This window comes from Musca autumnalis, unplaced genomic scaffold (genome assembly GCF_047663935.1).
Source record: "Musca autumnalis isolate F117 unplaced genomic scaffold, ASM4766393v1 scaffold_193, whole genome shotgun sequence".
NCBI lineage: Eukaryota > Metazoa > Arthropoda > Insecta > Diptera > Muscidae > Musca > Musca autumnalis.
The window spans coordinates 180,752-200,086 of NW_027411748.1; the positions used below are offsets into that span (position 1 = coordinate 180,752).

At 37.7% G+C, this 19,335-nt stretch overlaps 1 protein-coding gene across 1 annotated transcript; it reads left to right on the forward strand.

The window, feature by feature from the left end:
* Positions 1 to 808: 808 nt before the first annotated feature.
* LOC141391887 (very long chain fatty acid elongase AAEL008004-like) lies at positions 809 to 16,163 on the forward strand (the record flags this gene model as incomplete). The annotated part of the gene is made up of 6 exons (XM_073964575.1): positions 809 to 839; positions 6,672 to 7,006; positions 7,086 to 7,147; positions 9,817 to 9,829; positions 12,269 to 12,284; positions 16,021 to 16,163. Coding segments are annotated over exons 1-6 (600 nt in total), but the record flags the coding sequence as incomplete, so codon positions are not given.
* Positions 16,164 to 19,335: the final 3,172 nt, after the last annotated feature.

Below are 19,335 nucleotides of genomic sequence, written 5' to 3' on the forward strand. Positions count from 1 at the left end.
CATTGATAGGCTAAGAAGTTTCCGACCCGCCCTCGTACATCAAAATTTTTTCACACTCCCGCTTTTCAATTTCTCTCTTTTCTCTGCGATAAGGCGTTTTTCTTATATCCCCAGACACCTCTCTCGTGCGCTACGAGTTGCTACTGATTTTAGAGTTGCCGTATATGCCGCATTCTTCTCTTTGGTTCCCGCACGTAACACCTGGTCATACCATTGATTTGTTGGTGGGGATCTCGGGTATCCAAGTATGGATTTTGCGGCTGTTTGCACGGAGTGGGCAATACTTTGCAATTGCGCTGATCTGTTATTGGGAAGAAGGGCGCTTTGATTAAGCAATTTGGCCAGTTGACTGGAATATGCTCTGGCTATTTGTTGTGATTGCAGCTTACCGATGTCCAACTTCCGCGTTGTATCTGTTTGTGCTTTATTTGCAACGTTTAGACGGGTACGTACCTTTCCTGCAACAAGGTGGTGGTCCGAGTCTATTTTTGCTCCTCTGAACGATCTTACATCCAACACGATCGATGAATGTTTTGCAGTTATCGTAACGTGATCAACTTGCTTTCTGGTTTTTTGATCTTCACTGTGGTAGAGCTGGAATCCAAATGTTTTATCATCCGACCGACTACAAATTCGCAACCAAGCTCATGCTTTATATCTTGGCGGCCGTAATACGGTGCGTCGACTTTAGGTGTTGTTGGTAGAGGTCGGAATGGGCAAAAATATTCTGTGGAGAAAAATGAAATATATCCGTTTCTAATAGAAACATTCTATCAAGAGCATTCCTAAAATAAAGCCTGATAAAAAAATGGAAAGCTTCATATTTACAACAGTGCAATGTAGGTTGACGTAGGTGGTCAATAGTCGCTAATCCAACCCAAGTTTTAATTTTTTGGGATTTCATTTGGGCTGACGAATATCATGGCACTGACTGACGGCCTTCCAAAAGCAAAGCCTGACAATGAAAGTAAAAAATCTCACCTTCACATTGATGCAAAGTAGGTTGGCGTAGGCGGTCAAATAACGGTAATATCGCAATAGTCGGTATTACATTCCATTTTACCATTTTTTGTAGTCACGCTACAGTTCGCAATTTTTGGGAGTTGATGTAGTTCTTGGAGGGGAAGAAGCCTTTTTAGTTTGGTGATGGTCGGATAATAGACAGGGGTAGGAATGGACAAACAAATTTTATATATGGGGTATATTAAAAGCAAACCCTGATAATGAAAGAAGAAAATATCACATTTTCAACGATATAACGTTGGTTGTCCTTGGTGGTCAAACAACGGAGATATCGCAATAGTCGCTAAGTCCACCCAACTTTTTATTTTTGCGATTTCAATTGTTATGACGAATATCACAGGTTTTGGTGGGGACCTTACAAAAGCAAAGCCTGAAAGTAAAAATGCCACCTTTACAATAAAGCAAAGTGGTTTGGCATAGGTAGTCAAGCAACGAAGATATAGGAATAGTCGGTAATGCAGCCTGAAGAAAATTTTCGGGGTTTATGATGGTCCCACTGAGGAAAAATCGATTGCTTCTGATGATGCTCGAATAATATTCGGTGGTCGGAATGGGCACCTTTACAAAATCAAGACTTAAGACTAGACTCAGCGCCCACAAATCATACCAAAAAGTCCAAAATAAGCCACTGGAGCAAAAAACTGCCCTCGCTGCTCACTGTTCAACAGAAGGACAGACTTCAAAAATGTAGCTATTTTATCACAAATAATTACGAAAGAAGATATTTTTTAGAAATGCTAAATATTGTAAATGTCCCTACAGAAAACCGAATGAATTTTGAAACTGATACGGAAAATTGTGCTCAAATTAATACGAAGATAATTGAAAAACACGAAAATCATTAGTTGGAAATTCTCTGTCAACAGAAGAGGATGGAACTCGGGGCTACTTTTAAGAAAGATTAATAATCCAATGTAATGGTTGTTATATTTTTTTTCTTTTTATATATGTTTATGTAACGTTTTTGTTCTTTTTAAGTAACAGAAATCCCTGCTGATGACTGTCGAAGATAGTCGAAATATTGGAAATAAAAAACAAAATTGAAGAATACAAATTTTATTTCTTTTCAATTTTACTGACTTCAAGCCAAATAAACAGAAGAAGAAACTACAGATCAAAGGTCAACAATAATATACAAAAACATGTATAATCTTAACATGTTTTATAAAGTCTTTTATTATTTTAGTATACCTCTGCTATTTTTATACATAAGCTGGAGTATGGTCATAGTGCAATACTGCCTCATAAGGCTCTTAACATAAGTTCATTGACCTCTGCACTTCCTTTATACTTGTAATTTATTTATAAGTATAAACATGAAATAAATAAAATAAATAAGTTCATTGAATTTAGCAGATATTCCAATAAATTTACTATTAATTGATTCTTTCGAGTTAGCCCTCTCTCTATGTATATGAGCGATAAAATACATCACATATAGGAATGTCAATTATTCAAATATTGAATTGATGCAATGCCGTTTGTTAACGTTTGGGATTTATTTAAAATTTCTGTAGTTGCTTGCTTAAAACAATGCTAATCGCTTAGATTGATTTATTTTTTCTCCTTTTTTGTACAGTTTTTAACCTTGAAAAAATGGTGTTGATTAAATATTTTAATACATAAATATACATACATACAGTGAGCCAACTAGGTGTTTGCATATGGACAAAAAATATGTTGTTTAAGATAAAACATTCATATTTTTGTCGAATAACCCCATACTCAAGGGTTACCTTCACATGAAAATTTCAAACAATTGAGAACGGCTTCATGTTCGTCTCAGCCGAACGTATTATAGCCTCCACCACGATTTGAATTGAAGTAAAACTGAACAAGGTCAAAATACCGAAATTCGGGAGGTACCGTTCTATGGGGGCTATATGCAGGCGTGGACCTATGCAGACAAAATTCTGGGGGAAGTTTTATACCCCCAACGAAGACTAAAGTGGGTTCGAATCGTCGTCTTTCCTTATTCACTTGCATCATTGATCATTAAGCTTGATTCCAATGACAAATTAATTAAAAATTTATCATTTAAGTTGTGAAACTTCTCCACCAAAAATTACACTGTGACACAAAATGGAACTCAAAGTCTGGGGGGTGCAAAATTTCTTTTGGAGATGAAAGCCCTTGATGAGTGTACTAAGAACCCAAAAAGAAATGTTCGCCATAGGTCAAGTTTCTGTATTTTTAAGGTTTATGCTTCAATATTCCTCCGATAAGAAATTTGGTAGTCTTCGTTAGTCATATAAAATGTTCCCCCATAAATTTGTCGGTACAGGTCCACACCATAATATAGCCCCCATAAAACGGTATTTTCTGTATTTTGAAGGATGTGGCCTCAATATACTACCGAAATGGCTGAAATTTAGTATTTAGTCTTCGTTGACGTACTTAACTTTCCCTTCTAATTTTGTCGGTATAGGTCCACGCCTTCATATAGCCCCCATAGAACGGTACCTCCCGATTTTCGTAATACTGAAGGTTGTGACGTCAATATCCCACCGAAATGACTGGAATTTGTTATTTAGTCTTCCATTGGGTTATGGTATATTCCAGAAAAGAATTATCATGGGTCCACGTCTTACTATATTCCCATAGAAGCATACCTCTTGATTTTTGGTATTTTTAGGTTTTAGCCACATTATCTTACGGAAATATTGGTATTTGTCTTCTTCATAAACGAAAGGAGACTAGCTGTTCCATTTTACTTCAATACAACTCGTGGTGGAGGGTATAACAAGTTTGGCCCGGACGAACTTTACTCCGTTCTTACTTGTTCAATTTAGAAATTGCCTGTGGGCAACAGTTTGTCATTGTGGTAATAAAGTTGTTATATTAGTGGAAGTCGAAAATGCTGGTTAGTGGTATTCAATGAAATATAAAGGGTGATTGGGACATTCGGGCTTGTGAAAAATGTTGTATTTATATTGTTAATTGAAGATTGGACTTGAATTAAGAGGAGATTGACAAATTTTTTGGTGAATATACATATTACATATTAGGAATATGTAAGATATCAAGCGAATATCTGTTTATGTATTGGATGAAGGTCAATATTATCAGGTTTAGAGTCTGCATACAAAATAGAAAATACTTTTCAAACGCTTTTTCTATGAAAAAATGTCAATGTGAGCATTTCAAATTATATAAATACCACCATATACGACAAAATTGGCTAATTCGTGAACTAGATATGATAAATATAGACCAATTTTCCATTCCATTTCTATCAATTTTCCTTTAGAATCAAACAAACTTATATAATATATGGAAAGTTTGCAATAAATCGCCAGTTATCGTTCACACAATTTTTCGAAAACAACTTTGAGCGAACTTAAACAAAGCTTGGGCAAAATATTACGAAGTATAAAATTTGGTTCTAATCGGTAGATCCGTTCGAGAGTTATCGTGAGCACCAGCCAGCTAGACATTAAGAGAGACAGATGAACGGACAGGGCTAAATAGACTCCAAATTGTCTGAAACGGACTTCGTCCAAACATACTTGGGGTCTACAACCAATATTACGATGAGACACATCTTTGCTCGTATTTTCTTTGTATCCCCTTTACCCTAAATCCTGAGGTATAAAATAGCTTCGCCACCCCATGCTGCAATATTTGTAAAAAAATCCAATTTGACAACTGAACTGAAAATTTCTCTTTCATGATAGAGACAATTTGCAGCAGGGCAGGATATTGTGGTCCTCTACATAAAACCCATTATATATTAGGCAGTAGGCCCGTAATTTAGCAGACACATTATTGAAATTTGCATCAGGGGAAAGGTCAGTAGTTATTATTAAGTATCTAGGCTATTTTGCCGGTATATGTCCTCTAGGAATTAAAATATGGACCAAAAATAAAATTTGTATATTTTTCATACAAAAGCAATGGTCTATGTCACCCGCTAAATATCAGATCATAATGCAAAAATATAGGCATTTTCTTTTACCTAAACTCTTACCTCGTGCAACATTTCGTGACAATTGAGCTATAATTGCGACCTCTAGAGTATTAATTACTATGCTACAAACAAAAAAACTGGATATATTAGGCTGTAGCTCTGTTATCTGAACACGTACATCAACGTAATCGACATCAGTGCAAAGGTCAAAAGACCGTCTTCCAAATATAACTCACGAGGGAAGAATGTGTCTTTCAGGAACAAAGATATAAGCTGTATATTAAAATTTTTCACAAATTTCACACAAAAGTTCTGGTCCATTTAATCCTCTAAATATTATCTGATCAGCATCTCAAATTGCAAGCTACTTCTGTGTCATATACTCTTACCATATTTAAAATTTCGTGCTGATCGGACAATTTTCGCGACCTACAGAGCCGCTACAAAATTGGATAAAAATTATGTTTTTGGTACATTTCACCCGCTTAATATTTCACGATCATCTCCAACAAAAATAGGGATCTATTCTGGTCTGAAGCCGACCTCCATGCAAAATTTCGTGACAATCGGTCCATAATTGCGGCCTGGAGTTTGATTACAATTTATAATGGACAGACGGAAGAACGGACGGACACACATCTCAAAATCGCTTTATCTCGTCGAGATATGAAGATTGGTATACCACATTGGGGGTCTCTGACGAATATTTTGCGGTGTTACGCGAATTTTTACCAAAACAAACTTATAATACCCTTTCCACATAGTGATGTAGGGTATAATTATTACGCAAAAACTAAAATCACTGCAGACAGCTAGCTTGATATCGGTGCTAAATTTCTGTGCAAGATCAATTATGATTCGAAGTGTTTTAGTGCTTCATAATCTCGGAACTCTTGTGTGTTGAATTATTGGGAAATCTTAGTAAATGAGCTGTAACTCGTCGAGTTTAAGAGATATCAGCATGAAAATTTGACACAAGATAAAGTAGAAGTCGTAGAAAAAATTGCTAACTCAGAAGACACATTTTTTGTTTTATGCCACTTTTTAAGTAAATGAGCGATGTGTACATAAATAAGCAGTGTCTTCAACAGCCAGAGATTCAAGAAAATCTCAACACGTAGTATTTACATCTTATATTGTGCAAATAAACACTGTATATGAAATCATTTCCACTTTAAGCATTTGAAAACATTTAGCCGCCAAACTGTATGATAATTAAGATTTGATTCAATTGCATTATTATGTATATTAGAATAAATGACAGCATGAATAGCATTAGATAGAGACGCATGCTATATAAAGTCGCATTGCAAACTTTATCTTAAAGCTAAATAAATTCTAGTCAGTGTTGTTATTAATTTAGTAGACGTTCTAAGTGCTAAGTGCTCTAATCGGTGAAGAGGAAAAAAAATAAAAATGCTCCTGCTAAAGCTGTTATATCAAGGAATTGTTCATGGTGTTAAAACTTTAAGAATAGGCAAGTGATGTGTGCGTTAGATATTTAAATGTGTTTCATTCGAATTCTTGGAGAAAATTGCTATGGCTATCAGTTATGAACCACTAAAATAAGGAAACCAAAAAATTATGTAAAAAAAAAATATTTCTGATATTATTTCTCCAATTTGTGTAAATTTTGGAATAGTTTTTAATGTTGCCAAGTTTTCACATTTCAAGGAAACTTGACAACTTTTAACGAAGAACAGACATTTAATATACGTTGCCTTTCCTTTTTTTCCAGATGAACGCATAACAACACATCCTGTATTGGGTAGTCCATGGCTAATGTTTGCCTCAATACTCTTCTATTTATTTTTAATATTGGTAGTGGGAAAAAAATTCATGGAAAACAGAAAACCTTTTAAAGTCGAGAAGTTCATGCAATTGTACAACATTGTACAAATCTCTTTAAACGCTTTTATATTTTATGAAATTGTCCGCTACACCATTATGCGATCGGATTATAGTTTAAAGTGTGAACCATACAATCCACACGATAGAAGACCAGCAACAATGAGGCTAGTTCGACCAGGAGTATTGTATTATGTATCAAAATATTTGGATTTCTTTGATACGGTAAATATAAAATGGAATGAATTTGATATGCAGACATAGCTAATTGTAACTAATTATATTCATAACGTTACTCTTGCAGGTATTTTTCGTTTTGCGTAAGAAACATAATCAAATGACTTTCTTACATCTATATCATCACTCGTGCATGATTTTTGGCACTTATATGTATTTGTCGCAAATGTTTGGTAAGTATTTTTTGAAATAGAATGTTTAAATAAGAAGAGTGGTAAAGAAAGCTAAATTCAAAGCAGAAATTATTATAAAACTTTTTATATCCTCCACCATATATTACATACTTACTTACTTACTTAGCTGGCCCATTACAGAACATTTGTTCTATAGGCCGAACTAAGAAGAGATCTCCAATCCTCTCTATTTGTTGCTTTGCACACTGGAATACCGCGCCTTGTCATCTCATCATCCACTTGTTTGCGCCATCTATTCCTTGGCCTGCCAATTCTGCGTGCACCGCCATGTGGCATGTATTCATACGCCTTTTTAGCGGGTTCATCATCGCTCATTCTTATGATATGGCCTAGCCAACGCAATCGCTGCATCTCGATACGTTTAACAATATTGATGTCGTTGTATAGCAGATACAGCTCGTGGTTCATGCGACGTCGATATTCACCGTCAACGCAGATTGGTCCGTAGATCTTTCGAAGAATTTTTCTCTCAAACACACCAAGCACTGCCATGTCTGCTTGCGCAAGTACCCAGGCTTCGGAGCCATACATCAGCACGGGTAGTATCAGTGTTTTGTAGAGCGTTATTTTTGTTTGACGAGATGTGGCTTTGTTTTTAAACTGCTTACTTAATCCAAAGTAGCATCTGTTGGCCAATACAATTCTTCTTTTTATTTCACAACTGATGTCGTTTGTTGTGTTGACGGAGGTGCCGAGGTAGACGAAGTCTTTTACTACCTCAATATTATAGGAACCAACTTCCACAGTCGGTCCGAGCTCAATGGACGCATTGCGCGTCGACACCATCAACTTGGTCTTCTCACCGTTTACCGCCAGACCCACTTTAGCAGATTCTCCTTCGACCTTTATAAAGGTATCAGTTACTTCTTTTACTGATCGACCCATGATGTCTATATCATCAGCATAAGCAAGTAACATGTGACTGTTGGTGTAGATTGTGCCACTTCTTTTGACGTTTGCCTCTCGTATAACCTTTTCTAGCAGGATGTTGAAGAGGTCACACGAAAGGCTGTCTCCTTGTCTGAAACCTCTTTTGGTACCAAACTCTTCGGAGAGGTTCTTTCCTATTTTAACTGAGGACCTCGTGTCAGTTAAAGTCATTTTACAAAGCCGGATGAGCTTTGCGGGAATACCAAATTCAGACATGGCTTGGAATACCTTTGAGCGCAGCGGACTGTCGAAGGCTGCTTTATAATCGACAAAAAGGTGGTAGGTGTCGATCTGCATCTCTTGGGTCTTCTCCAGGATTTGCCGCAGGGTAAATATCTGGTCAATGGTGGACTTGCCAGGTCTAAAGCCGCATTGGTATGGTCCAATAATCTCGTTGACCATTGGCTTTAGTCGTTCGCACAATATCCCTGACACGATCTTGTAGGCAATAGGGAGTAGACTTATGCCCCTATAGTTAGAGCATACAGTCTTATCTCCCTTCTTGTGGACGGGGCACAGGATACTCAGGTTCCAATCGTCGGGTACTCGTTCTTCCTGCCAGATGGTGCTAACTAGCTGATGAATACACCTTATCAGCGTGTCGCCTCCGGTTTTGAACAGCTCGGCTGGTAAGCCATCGGCCCCTGCTGCCTTATTATTCTTCAGCCGATTTATTGCTGTCTTTACCTCATCTTGGCTGGGCGGTATACATTCAATACCATCTTCTGGGATTGGGACTGTGGTATCTTCGTCGTCTTCGCTGCTATTGGATACCAACAGATTTGAAAAATGTTCTTTCCATATCCTGAGTACACTATCTGTATCAGTTACCAAATTACCTTGCTGGTCTCTACAGGAGGATGTGCCTGTACCAAAGCCATCAGTTTGATGCTTGACTCTTTGGTAGAATTTTCGGACTTCATTCTGGCTCCTGTACATCTCGATTTTTTCACACTCCCGCTTTTCCATCTCTCTCTTTTTCCTGCGGAAAAGACGTTTCTCCTCTCTCCTTTTCTCCCTGTATCTCTCTCGTGCGCTACGCGTTGCTACGGATTGTAAAGTAGCCTTATATGCCGCATTTTTTTCTTCGGTGGCAGCACGACACTCCTCATCATACCATGGATTCCTTGGTGGAGGTCTCTGGTATCCAAGTATGGATTTTGCGGCTGTTTGCATGGAGTGGGCAATGCTTTGCCATTGCGCTGATATGTTATCGGGATGAGGAGGGCTTTGATTAAGCAATTGGGCTAGTTGAGTGGAATATGCTGTGGCTATCTGTTGTGATTGCAGCTTACCGATGTCTAACTTTCGTGTTGTGTCTGTTCGTACTTTGTTTGCTACGTTTAAGCGGGTGCGTACCTTTGCTGCAACAAGGTAGTGGTCCGAATCAATGTTTGCGCCTCGGAACGATCGTACATCCAACACGCTCGATGAATGTCTTCCATCTATCACAACATGATCAATTTGGTTTCTTGTTTTCTGATCTGGAGACAGCCAGGTGCCCTTATGAATATCGAGATGATTAAATCTGGTACTGCTAACTACCATGTTTTTTGCAGCTGCAAAGTCTATCAGTCTCATACCATTGTCAGATGTTTCACTGTGGAGACTGAATTTCCCGACTGTTGGGCCAAAGATATTCTCCTTTCCAATTTTGGCATTAAAATCGCCTAGAATGATTTTAATGTCATGGGCAGGGCAACGGTCATATGTTTCTTCTAAGCGCTCGTAAAATATATCTTTGGTCTGTTCATCCTTTTCTTCAGTGGGAGCATGAGCGCAGATAAAGCTGATGTTGAAGAATTTAGCTTTTATTCGAATTGCAGCAAGTCTTTCATTCACTGGAGTGAAGCTGGATACAAGATGTTTTAGTCTCCGACTAACTACGAATCCACAACCAAACTCATGCTTTACGTCATGGCAGCTATAATACAGTGCGTCACCTTTAGGTGTTGTTGTGACGCCTTTCCCAATCCATCGTATTTCCTGTATGGCAGTAATATCGGTCTTGTACTTTTCAAGTACGTCTGCCAATGCGAAGACTGCACCTTCTCTATAAAGAGTGCGAACATTCCAGGTGCAGATTCGCAGATCATGGTCCTTAAAACGTTTGCGGGGTTCGTCAACCTTAGAGGGGTTTGTTTTTCTTTTCTTTCGTTTTTTCATAGTAGGCTGTTTTTTCTAGGGGAGGGTTACTAACCCGACGCCCAAACCCAAGTTTTTAACGTTCTTATGGGTGAACGCGCGGCACATGTTAGCTCACTACCTTTAACGGGTGTTAAAGGCAGTTCCCCAGGTGACACCACGGGGAGGTCAGTGTCCACTTGGGATGAAAGAGGGACCAAGATAAATCCTGGGCTTTGCCATGTTAAAACCGGTCAGGACCGTTCCTTGGTATCTTCCATCCCCTACGTCACCCACCATATATTACATATTATTTATTTTTTTTTTTCTGTCCACAATTTTTTACTGAAATATTTTGGGTATTAAACATTTCTTCAATCGGGTGTCACCTTTATATTAGAGCTATATCAAAGTGTGGACCTATGTTGACAATTGTTGATGGAAACGTTTTGTGACCACTGGGAATCTCAAATTTCAAATTACATATAGTTCGGTCAACACAAAACTCCAGACAGTTGGCTATATTTGGAGGAAAAGTTTCGTGACCACTTTGAACTTCGAAAACATGGATCTATGTTGACAATTATTCGTCGATACGTTTTGTAACCACTGAGAACCTCAAATGGAAATAACAGCTAAAACAACGAATATCGGGAGGTACCGTTGTATGGTGGTTTTACAAAAACATGGACTGTGTTGCATTTTTTGGTGGGGATGTTTTATGGGAACCTGAAGTAATAAACTACAGGTAGTTCGGTGAAAAATGTAGCTAAAATCCTCAAAGTACTGAAAATCGGGAGGTACAGTTATATGCGGACTATAGAACAAGTAAAAAAGTATCAGTCGGCTTTGCCGACGAAGATATACCCTCAGCCTATATGAATCGAAACTTTTATTTACGTACAGAATTTTGTGGCTCTTTTTGGACATTTGAACATGCCGACAAAAATGTGGATTAGGATTAAAGTTCAAAATGTTGCGGAGGAGGTACTTGAAGGAATGGACCGACATAGTCCATTATGGAAGTTGATCTAATTTTGGGGGTCATATCTTTTCGATTGATATAGCGCCCACTAGTCACTTTAGTGGTAATCTCACTGTAAACGGGACCATAACGAAGAGCATCAGTATTCATTTCCCAATGATCTACGAACAGACCCTAAACTGCATTTAGACTTAAATGTTGAACTTCTGTGTGGGAGGTACCCTAAGGAGATATGGACCATTTTAGAAGTTAAACTAAATTTGGACAAAATATTAGGAGATTAGAAGTTTGGACCAAATTGGTTGCTCCGTTCAAGATATATTGTATACCGGGCGAAATACCGATATTGTCCATCTTCGAACTAACGACGTAAAGCAGGCCGCGTATGCAAGTTGCTTCAACAGAAATCAAAGTGATTCGAGAGCGGGCCTTAAAGTGAATTTATCCGAAATTTTGTATGGGAGGTACCCGATATGGACCATTTTAGAAGTTAAACTAAATTTGGACAAAATATTAGGAGAATAGAAGTTTGGACCAAATTGGTTGCCCCGTTCAAGATATATTGTATACCGGGGGAAATACCGATATTGCCCATCTTCGAACTAACGACGTCAAGCAGGCCGCGTATGCAAGTTGCTTCAACAGAAATCAAAGTGATTCGAGAGCGGGAATTTATCCGAAATTTTGTATGGGAGGTACCCGAAAGAGTGGACAAATATAGTACATATTCAAACCTGATCTATATCTGGTAGACATATTAGAATATGTAAAGTATGGACCAAATCGGTCTCTCCATTTAAGAGTTATCATGGGCACAATTTTTCCGAACATTTTTGAAATTTTGTGATGGAGGTACCTGAAGGAGTGGACCGATATAGCTTATCATCGAACTTAAATTAAGTTTGGATAAAATATTACGAAGACCAAATTTTGGACTGGATAGTCGGATCCGTTCGAGTGTTATCTTGCGCTCCAACCACTACACCCGGTGTCATGGGGTTTTTTTGCACATTTCAGGCTATTTTCTTTGGAAGTATGGCGTTGCCCCCGATGAAGCTTGTACCGTCGTAGGGGGACAGTGAATAGAAGTTGCTGCAGCAAAAATCAAAGGATACGAGAGCGGGTCCTAAACTGCACTTTTCCGATATTTTGTGTGGGAGGTACCCGAAGGAGTAGACCGATTGAGCCCATATTGGAACCTCATCTAAGTCTGGTAGAAATTTTACGATGTGCAAAGCATGGACCAAATCGGTTTCTCCCTTCAAGAGTTACAGTGCTCACAAATGTTCCGAACATTTTCGAACTTTTGTGCGGGAGGTACCGGAAGAAGTGGACCGATATAACCCATCTTCGAAATTAAACTAAGTTTGGACAAAATATTACGAAAGCCATATTTTGGACATAATCGGTTGATCCGTTCGAGAGTTATCGTGCGCTCCAGCCAACCAGACAGACGGACGGACATTGTTAAATCAAACCAAAATTGTCAGAAACGGATTTCGTCCAAACATACTTGAGGTCTGAAAGCATTATTTCGATGAGGCACATTTTGCAGGTATGAAAGTATACCCATGTTAGCATAAATGCTGAGGGTCTAAAAATTTTGCTAAAACCCTCAAAACACGGAAAACAGAGAGGTGCCGTTATACGGGAGCTATACCGCAACATGGACCTATGTTGACAATTTTTGGTAGATATGTTTTATGACTTCTGGAACCTCAAACGTCAAATTACAGGTATTTCGGTCGAAATGGTATGCTAAATACCTCAAAACACCGAAAATAGGGAGGTACCGTTATAAGAGGGTCATACCGAAACATGGACTTATGGTGAACATTTTTTGTGGAAATGTTTTATAACTGCTGGGAACCTCAAATGTTACAAAAATATAGCTAAAATCCTCCAAATTCGATTAACGGGAGGTACCTACCTATATTGAAAATTTTTGGTAGATCCTCAAACGTCAAATTTCAAGTACTCCTGTCTAGAAAGGTAGCTAAACTCCTCACAATACCGAAAATCGGGAGGTACCGATATATGGGGGATATACCAAAACATAGACCTATGTCGACAGTTTTTGGTAGATACGTTTTGTGAACCTTTAAAACCTTAAATGTCAAATTACAGGTAGTTCGGTCAAAAAATTTTGCTAAAACCCTCAAAATATCGAAAATCGGGAGGTACTGTTATATGGGGGCTATAGCAAGACAAGGACCTATGTTGAAAATTATTGGTAGAGCCTCGAACGTCAGGTACTTCTGTCAAAAAAGTAGCTAATCTCTTTAAAATACCGAAAATCAGAAGGTACCGTTATATGGGGGCTATACCAAAACATGACCTATGTTGACAATTTTTAGTGGAGATTTTTTGTGACCTATGGGAACCTCAAGCCTGAAATTGCAAGTAGTTCCGTCAAAAATGTAGCTAAAATCCTCAATATACCTAAAATCGGGAGGTACCGTTTTATGTGGACTATACCGAGACACGAACCTATGTTAACAATTTTCGGTGGAGATATGTTGTGACCACTGGGATTCTCAAGAGCCAAATTGCACGTAGTTCGGTCAAAAAATGTAGCTGAAACCCATAAGATACCGAAAATCGAGAGGTACCTTTATATGGAGGCTATACCGAAACATGGACCTATGCTAAGTGAAGATATGTTAGTGGAGATATTTTGTGAGCACCTTAAACGTTAAATTGCAGGTAGTTCGTCCAGAAAATGTAGCTAAAACCCTCAAAATACCGAAACTCGGGAGGTACCGTTATATGGGGCTAAACCAAAACCTGATTTCAACATACGGACCTGCGGACGAACAGGCGGACTCGACGCAAATGGTCAATGCGTTACACACGGAAAAACAAACTTAATATACCGTCTATACTATGGTGTAGGGTATACAAACTATTATCAATGGCAAAAAAATTATATACTACAAGTAAACAAGTAAGAACGGCGTTAAGTTCGGCCGGGCCGAACTTTATACCCTCCACCACAAGTTGTATTGAAGTAAAATTGAATAATTAGTTTCCTTTCGTGTATGAAGAAAACTTAATACCAAATTTCAGCAATTTCGGTAAAAAAAATTTGACGCATCATTCTATGGGGGCTATTTCAAAACGTCGATCTATACCGACAAATTTTTGACGGAAAGTTTTTAGGCTCAAATAAGACTAAATACCAAATTTACTATATTTCGGTAAGAGAATGTGGCTAAAACTTAAAAATATCGAAAATCAAGAAGTACGCTTCTATAGGGATATAGGTAGAGGTGGACCTATAATGATAATACTCTTCTGGAATATTTTATAACTCTTGGAAGACTAAATAACGAATTGCAGCCATTTCGGTGGGATATTGACGTCACAATCTTCAGTATTACGAAAATCGGTAGGTACCGTTCTAAGGGGGCTATATCGAATCGTGGACCTATACCGAAATGGGGCAATATGAAAGCGTGGACCTGTACAGACTAATTTCTGGCGAACAGTTTTATATCACATTGAAGGCTAAATACCAAATTTCAGCCATTTTGGTGGAATATTGAAGCCACAACCTTCAAAATACGGAAAATCGGGTGGTACCTTTCCATGGGGCCTATATGAAGGCGTGGACTCATACCGACAAATTCAAAGGGGAAGTTTGAGTACCCCCAACGAAGTCTAAATACCAAATTTCAGCCATTTCGGTGGGAATATTGAGGCCACAACGTCCAAAATACCGAAAATCGGGAGGTACCGTTCTATGGGGCCTATATGAAGGCATGGACCGATAACGACAAAGTTATGGGGGAAAGTTTTATACCACCAACGTAGACTAACTACAAAATTTCAGCCATTTCGGTGTGATAATGAATCTAAAACCTTCAAAATACCGAAAATCGGGAGGTACCGTTCTATGGGGGCTATATGAAGGTGTGGACCGATACCGACAAAATTCTGGGGGAAAGTTTTATACCCCTAAAGAAGACTACGTACCGAATTTCAGCCATTTTGCTAGGATAATGAAGCTAAAACCTTCAAAATACCGAAAATCGGGAGGTACCGTTCTATGGGGGCTATATCAAAACGTAGACCGATATATCCCATTTTCAATACCAACCATCCTGCAAGTAATAAACACTTCTGTACCAAATTTTGACTCTCTATCTTTAAAATTGCAAGCTGTATCTTGATTTCAACAGACCGTCGGACATGGTCAAATCGACATAGAATTTTATGCTGATCAATAATATATATACTTTATAAGGTCTCCGACGAATACTTCGGTGTGTTACAAACGGAATGACAAATTTAATTATACTCTTTAAAAAAATTGTTTGGAATTTTACTTAAATTTAATAGTTGAGGAAAAATAAAATAGCTCGCTTCATGCAAACGCTACGCCATTTTATTAAAACTGATCTTAAAGCCAATAGTCCTACCCAATAAAGAACATTGAACACAACGTAAGATTTACGTATATTCTGAAAATTGACGTCTATAGGATCACACCACGCCCAAACCTTCAAATATTTTGACCTAAGTTTTTGGTTTCCTTAGTATCAATATATTTACTATCAAATCCCATGTAGAAATTAACAATCGTTGACGACAAAAAATTGAGTTCTTGGCCAGGAAACTCGATTTCTGCACCATTATGCGACAACGGTATTTATGGTCAACGCATGATTTTCTCAAAAGAATTAAAAAAATCAGGAAGAATAGATCTCTTTGAATATTGTCTAATTCATAATTGGTTTTAATTGTGTTTTGTTTTTTTTTTTCAGCCTCACATGCAACATTAGCGGGTATATTGAATTCGTTTGTTCACGTTGTTATGTACTCGTATTATCTGATTGCTGCCACCAAGCCGAAGATTGATTTAACCCCATTGAAAAAAATATTGACCAGTATGCAGTTAATACAATTTGTCATAGTGGCAATACATTTTTCAATTCCATTACTTGTCCATAATTGCGGTGTGAATTCGTTCTGGATGTGGATAGCCTATATACAGAATTTTTTTATGATTGCAATGTTTGGACATTTTTATTATAATGCTTATATTAAAAAAAGTCGGAAAGTAAAAACATAAATTTTAAGACTTTTTGTAATTGGCTTCAAGGCTCCATTGTTATCAACAAAAATAAACATTTTTACACATTTTATTATTTCATTTTGTTTCGATGGATTTCACTATGGGACAAGAAAATTATTAGCCATATTTTGACACCGCAGCGTGATAGAAGACCAAAAATAAGAAGTCACGTGTCCAGGCGTTTTTTCCCTATCACATCATCTTTCGCAGTTATGGGCCCCCAAAAGCCTGAAGCTTTGATGTTAATAGAGATCATTTTGTCAGGCACATATCTTCTTAACGGCTAAGAATTTGGGTTTACTCGCGGAAGCAAAGTTGTAGCCCTTGACCTAAAGAATAATAATTGTGAACACATAAAATCCAGTCAACCTCATCTTCAAAGTCAAAATCGTCAATTTCAAATTTCCATTATAATTTTATTCTCTGATTTTAGTCTGCAGATATCAAACCGATCAAAATTGAAGCAAACAACCAACTAGAAAAATGTTCCTTAGATCTCAATAAGGGAATGAAAGATACCAAGGAACGGTACTGACTGACTTTAACATGGCACAGCCCAGGATTTATCTTGGTCCCTATTTCATCTCAAGAAGACACTGACCTTACCGTGGTCTCACCTGTGGAGCTGTTTTTAACACCCTTATAGAGAAGGTGCAGTATACGCATTGGCAGATGTACTTGAAAAGTACAAGGCCGACATTACTGCCATACAGGAAATACCATAGATTGGGAATGGCGTCACAACAACACCTAAAGGTGACGCACTGTATTATAGCTGCCATGACAAAAAGCATGAGTTTGGTTGCGGATGTGTAGTTGGTTGGAGGTTAAAACATCTTGTCTCCAGCTTCACCCCAGTGATTGAGAGACTCGCTACAATTCGAATTAAAGCAAAATTCTTCAACATCAGCTTTAGACAGACAAGGACGAACAGACCAAAGATAAATTTTACGAGCGCTTAGAAGAAACTTATGACCCTTGCCCTGTCCATGACAGAAAAATTATTCTAGGTGATTTTAATGCCAAAATTGGAAACTAGAATGTCTTTGGCCCAACTGGGGAACATCTGACAATGGTATGAGGCTGATAGACTTTGCAGCATGGTAGTTAGCAGTATCAGGTATAAGCATCTCGATATTCATAAGAGCACCTGCTCTCTCCAGATCAAAGACCATGTAATCAAATTGATCACATTGTGATACACGCAAAAAAACGTCCTCTCTAACATATGTCCCAAACATATTTTGCAGCAAACATATATATGTTTGCAACAGTCCCAAACATAATATATGTCTGCAATCAAATATATATTTGGGTGGAAACAAATATATGTTTGGGTGCAAAGATATATATGTTTGGGTGCAAAGATATTTATGTTTGGGTGGAAACAATTTTATGTTTGGGTGCAAACATTTTACACATGCACCAGTGGGCGCTTACTGAGAGCAAGTGAGCGTAAAATTCAATGTAAAACACTTTAAAATGTATTCTCACTTGCTCTCAGTAAGAACTAACTGGCTATCTCTGTGTGTATACTAACACAAATGTTGTGGTTTTTTATTGAAAGGCAAAAGAACAACAAACACATAGGTACATACAAAATTCCAAAGAAATACATGACACACTTTAATAAAAGAAAAACTGATTGAAAAAATTTGTAAATAGTCACACTTTTAAAAAGGAAAAATATATAGAAACGTAGTTGAACGCTTCTCCTTAGTTGTGAAATAAAACAAGTTGTCCTCATAGTTGAAATCATCAGCGGGGAATCGGCATCTAGAATCAAATGATTATGTAATGTATTAAAAAAATATGGATATGCCATATTTCAAATATACATAGGTATGTATGTAATTACCAATATTAAATGCGATTTCTTCCTTGTCCAATAAAATAATTCCATTCAACTTTCCGATTAAATTATAAAATGTATTGGGCATTTAATTTACTAAAAAGCACAATTTCTTTAACAAAACACAAAACACTGATTTATTCACTCACTTTACCGTCTTGACTCTATAAAGGCATCTAGAACACTGAAGAAAGAAAAAAATATATAATTCATATCATTTTCTTCTTTTCTTCTTCGCCTGCTAAGGAGGTTAACAACAACAAAACAAGAAACACACGAGTTTGACGCATACATGCCACCAAAGCCCCCTTCTTCGCTTCTACGTCTTCTATTATGCAATACACACTACTCTTCATTATAAAACAGCATTCCACAGCCGCGAGAGCACTATTATTACTCTCGTTGACAAACATCCTCTCTCCACCCATGAAAAAAATGTTCTAACATAAAAAAGATGTTTTACCCAAACATATCAAATTGAGATATGTTACAAAATGTTGCAAACATATATTTGTTTGCAACCGGTCCCAAACATATATTTGTTTGGATCCAAACATATTTCTAACATAAAATTTTCTGCGTGTAGATGGAAGACATTCATCGAGCGTGTTGAATGTACGATCGTTACGAGAAGCAAACATACGGGTATGTTCTGAGACACACTCCACCTCTTACTTCACGCCTCAAGCATTTTGTTCACCCCATTTTCGCTACTCTAATGAATCTCAGCACCAATAAATTCGCACGAATTTGGAGTAAATGGGGTGAGCAAAATGCTTGAGGCGTGAAGTGAGAGGTGAAGTGTGTCTAAGAACATACCCGATAGATTTGGACCACTACCTTGTTGCAGCAAAGGTACGTACCCATCTAAACGTTGCAAATAAAGCACGAACAGACACAACGCGGAAGTTGGATATCGGTAATCCAACCGACAACATATTCCACTCAACTAGCCCAATTGCTTAATAAAAGCACTTCTCGTCCCGATAACATATCATCATAATATTACCCACTCCATGCAAAAAAGCCGCAAAATCCATACTTTTTTTTTTTTTTATTCAAAATTCTTTATTTTTCAATATATAAGGGCCTCAGCGCCATAGGGCATTTTAGAGGCACGTTGGCAATGTGATATAACAATTTTATGAATAA